The following is a 5,146-nucleotide window of genomic DNA, read 5'->3' as shown; positions in this document are numbered from 1 at the left end:
GTACATACGAGTTGGTGCCAAAATATATATTTTTTTTTTTTTTTTTTTGCCCATCTTGTGCAAGTTGCACGTGCATGGAAATTAAGATACACCTTTGAAGAATCCCCGGAAGGTGAAAAAGCCATGTGGGTGTGAAAATTCTGGTGTGCATATTTGTAGCTAGCCAGGGCAGATAAGCTTTTTTTCTCTCCCCTCCAAGAAGATTCTTCAATTTTTTTTTTTAAATGTAACACGTCAGTTGGAGAGACAGGCCTGTTAGAGAATCTCTACGTGCACATGGTAATAGTCTACCAGGAAGGTGCAGAAGCGGTTCATTTTGACTCCCGAACGGTGTGTTAGTCTGGCGGAGCAGCAGGTTGGTGGATGTCTCCAGTGGGCAGCTCTCGGTGGAAGGGCGCCTAGTTGTTTATAGACCGGCGCACATGTGTAAAAATACGTACATGCATATACATATGTAAATATACGTACGTACATATACATAGGTACGTAGATATACACACATAGGTACGTGCATATACATACAACTGGTACGTACACTTGTGGGGGGGGCAGCCCAGCTAGTGGCAACGCGCGAGAGAGAGCAAAATGAGGGTGAGACGCCTGCAGAGCTACCTAACGGAGAACAACCTACTGAAAAAGAGTGCACTCGATGACATAAAGAATCTAACGTTAGGGGTAGATGCCCTGTACTTTTTACGAACGTCAAGTGACCTAAAAGATATTCTAAGTGACGTGTCAGGGTGTATTTCCCCATGTATATTTCACCTGATAGACAAGCAATGTGAGAATTTCAAGAATCTAAACATAGATGTGATCTTCGTGTTTGATGGGATAACCCCAAGGGCCCACAAACTTTTTTCAGCACCAGTGCATCAGAACATAGAACAAGGATGGCTGTACTATGTAAACAAGGAGAAGAAGTTATCCAATTCAAATTTTGAAAAAGTATCAAATATATGTAATTCAGATATTGCTTTTATATTATTCCATTATTTAAAAAATAAAGGATTCAAATGCATGTATGCTCCTTATCTAGCCATTTCACAGCTGTCCTATTTCTTACATGTACATCTAATAGATGTTGTGTATGGTCCTCCAACCATTATCCTACAGAATGTCTCAAAGGTAATTCTAAATTTAGAATGGAAAGAAAATTATTTCGAATGGGTGGACTTAGACCTTTTGCTTCATTCTTGGAACATAACGAATGAGCAATTGATGGATGCATGTTTATTGGCAGGTACAGAATACTGTTTGACTTTTCCTTATTTAAATTTATCTCACTTTAACCATGGGAGGAATGAATTCAGCTTTGAGACAGCTATCGAATTCATTCAACAAGCATCACTCGTAAGGTATTTAGAACACCTTCCCAATGATGAAGTCGGGGCAAACCATATTCAGGGGTATTGTGTTTGTAAAGCGCTTTTGAAATTTCCCATAGTTTTGCTTTACAGTGGGGAGGTGGATTTTTTCTCCAACAGCGATGAAGGGAAAGGGGATGACTTGGAGGCAAGCTGTCAGGGGGGGAAACAAATGGATGGCGAAGGGGGGGACCGCTCAGAGGTCAACGCGGTGGGAAATGCGCGCAACGGAGATGTGCACAGTGTGCAAAATCAGCGCGGTCAGCACGGTCAGCACGGTCAGCACAACTCGCTGCGTGATGGCGAAGGTGCGGAGGGGGAGGATGATCATGCTGCCCCGTTGGAAGCGACTGGCAAAGTGGAGAAGGAAAGTCGGGGCGTGTCTCCAATTTGTGGTGAACCAGGCGGGCCAGGCGGACTAGGCGGACCGGGCGACGGCACGTCGGCGGGGAAGGGAGCGAACGAAGGGCATTCCCAGGCAAGCGAGAATGTAAGCATCCCGTACAAAGAGGGACGTACTGTGCCAAGTGGCGAAGCAAGCAGTGCACCGCACCGAAAATTTTATAGCAATGGAGAAGCAGATAAGAATAACGTCGGATGTTTCGTCTCAAGTAATGATCACATGGAGAGGGATGAATCGATTAACCCCAGCGATGGAGCGAACTGCCTTAAGGAGGAAGACACGTCTGGGGAAGGAAACCCCAAGGAAAAAACAAAAACAGAAAAAAAAGCAGAAAAGAAAGCAGAAAAAAAAAAGAAAAAAAAAAAGCTTCAATGCCGAACATGTAATACCGGAAAATTACTTAAAAGTGGTTGGAGCCAAGTTTCCGACTAGCGTTTATTACCTAATGTCCATTGGGCTCCTAAGCAAAAAGATTTTATGTGTTCTAGCGTTAGGAGAGTGGATAGACTACACACACCCGATAATCGATTCGTTTGAGTATAGAGACTCTCTGATAGACTTAAGAGAGTACCGCTGCCGAATATTGGGACTCATTTCGGTAAAGTTGAATCCTTTTTTTTACAAAAGGAAGATCAAATTTTTTGATTATGGGTACTATGTGAATAATATTTTGGATGGAAAGGATAACTTCACTTATCTGGATATACACCTGGTTGATGGTTTTTTGTGGGACATCAATAAGGCCAACGTAAGTGAAGAGATTAAGAGACAAAATATCAGTAAGGTTGACTTGCAGTTCATTTTGCGGTGGCACTTGTACTCGGAGAGCAGGAGCATCTCGCTTGTCTGCGGCAGGGCCGAGCCGGACGGGGGGAGCGTCTGCGGTAGGGGTGGGAGCAGCGGTAGGAGTGGAAGCAGTGATAGCAGCTGCAGAAGTGGAAGCAGCGGTAGGAGTGAAAGCAGCGGCAGACGTGGAAGCAGCGGCGATAGTCGCAGAAGCGGAGGGAATGGCCACATCCCGGAAGAAGCGGCGCAGAGCTCAGGAGGGTACACAGCCGATGAGCAGGATGCGGAAGGTGCATCCCGGGTGGGGGACACCCCCAACTCGGGCGATGCTTCCAAAACGGGGGACACCTCCAACTCGGGTGATGCTTCCAAAACGGGGGACACCTCCAACTCGGGTGATGCATCCGATGTGGAAAGTGCACCCGAGGGAGAGTCCCGCGCAGACCAAGTGACGAAGCATTACAACGACTACTACAAAAACCTGCTCCAAGTGAGGAACCAAAACTTCGAAAGTATCCTGTCTCTAGTATATTACATGTTTCTGGAAAATCTGGGAATTTTCACAAAAAATTGTGGAGTCACAGTTTTTGGTCTTCTACTATCAGAAGTAAGAAACAAAGATATCGATTGTAACATCTTGATCTTATTTGAATTATTGAAGTTCGGATTTTTAACTACCGAACCATTGGTACCTCCAAATGGAAAATCCTATCCAGAAAATGCTTACGCTTCTGTTCTGAATTGTAAAAATTTGACTGAACAAGATAAAAAAAGTGTTACCCTTTTATCTCGAATATATTCATTATACAATGTAGATATAGATAATTGTACAACGTATGATGGACTTATTGATTTTGATCTATGTGCCTTTTTTGCTGTCGTAAAAATAATTAAAAAAACGTTGAGACAGTTGCTACAGGCTTGTATTGCCAATGTACTTGTAAGTAATATGGATTTAATTCACCTTTTGCCAGAAAATTTGTACAACCCTAATGATAGCAACATTTCTGGTTTTTTCGTAACACATCACCTTATGGGTGTTTTAACGAAATATTTTTTGTTATTCAATTTTGATGACTTAAAAAGGGGAGAGACAACCATCCGTAAGGGTTCAGGGGGATCCACCAGTGAAAGCGAAACGACTACCTTGGATAAAGCACATGAGCAGGGTGTAAAATCTGCAGGGGTAATACAGGAAAAGGTACATAGTGAAATAATCATGGGAGGTACGGAAGAGAATAAATCGAATAGCAACCACGTAAGTCAAAATGGAAAGGATGAAAAAATAGCCCAAGGGAACCCACCAATCCCACCTCAAAACGAAAAGGTTAGCAAAACGGAGCATGTTGAACAAAGGGACCATCAATCGTTGAAAAAGAATTCTTCGAGGACCGATGCGAGTATGTCTAATGAACGAGCAGAATCAAGTAGTCCTAACAGTTGGAAGGGTTGCAGCACACGTAATAACAAACCGAATGAGGACCATGCCTGTGAGGGGGACAGCACTGTGGAAGATGTGTGCACTGATGAGAGGAACGGGTTCATCGGTCGAGAGAGTGAAGGGGAGGGAAGTGGACCAAAGAATCACGACTTTCTGGGGGGAAGCGGCACACGCAGGAGCAGCAGCGAGGGAGCTGGTAACAACAGCTACGAATGCGAAGAGACGGGGAACGCAGAAAGGCGAAACGGTCTTTACCCCAAGGGCCAAGATAATTCGCAAAACAATTTTAACGAATTTGAAAAGGCGGTGAGGAAAAACTTCCCGAGCTTCCTAAACCCAATCATTGATTTATGTAATGCCATAAACACGTGGAGGGACCACCTAAGTTTGATCACGCAGCTGGAGAAGCATACCAATGTGTACGACTTGGTCTCAGACCTGAAGGCAGCAGATCAATTTTTGCAGAAAAAAATTCACTACATAGGGTTGGACAAGACGACGGCGTACATGAACATTTGCGCTTCGAACAACGCGTAGGGGTGAAGGGGGGTCTTCTTTTCGCCCATTCGCATGATTCGTCTCTCACTCGGCATGCCCATTTTTTTTTTTTATGTTACCCTAGGAACGGCAAATGTGTGATGCCACATGTATGCACCTCCTTATGAGTGACCCCCCACACACACACGCACAGCCACCCATACACATGAACACGTTGTACCGTTGAAGGACCCATTTGAACGCAATTTAAGGTGCATCGGTCAACAGAAAGGTGAAGTAACCGGTGTGGTGCGCGCCTTCCTGCATAAGTTCGACTTTGTTAAATGGGGCAACACCGAATGGGGAGCAGTAAACGCGCATCCAACCTCGCCCAACCGCGCCCAACCGCGCCCAACCATGCCCAACCATGCCCTACTGAGCTCAACGGAGATCAACTGCGCTAAGTCATTTCTGCCCCTTCTCAGCGCAACAGCGTTAAACTTGCGTTGCGCTCCCCGAGGTCAGTCCCAAATGAACGCCCCAAGTAAACACAAATCAAACTGCTCTCAAGTTGGACGGACACACTTAATAAGCCATTTGTTTAAATTTTTTTGTCTCAAGCCAAATGCACGGCAACGGGTAATGGCACTATTTAATTAAAATTTTTTTTTTTTT

At 44.6% G+C, this 5,146-nt stretch overlaps 1 protein-coding gene across 1 annotated transcript; it reads left to right on the top strand.

Moving 5' to 3' along the window:
* Positions 1-2,398: 2,398 nt before the first annotated feature.
* On the top strand, positions 2,399-4,531 carry PCYB_081310 (hypothetical protein; the record flags this gene model as incomplete). Its single annotated transcript, XM_004221869.1, has 1 exon — positions 2,399-4,531. A coding segment is annotated over one exon (2,133 nt), but the record flags the coding sequence as incomplete, so codon positions are not given.
* Positions 4,532-5,146: the final 615 nt, after the last annotated feature.

This window comes from Plasmodium cynomolgi, chromosome 8 (genome assembly GCF_000321355.1).
Source record: "Plasmodium cynomolgi strain B DNA, chromosome 8, whole genome shotgun sequence".
In the NCBI taxonomy this organism is placed as follows: domain Eukaryota; phylum Apicomplexa; class Aconoidasida; order Haemosporida; family Plasmodiidae; genus Plasmodium; species Plasmodium cynomolgi.
This window is presented reverse-complemented; position numbering and strand designations above follow the sequence as displayed.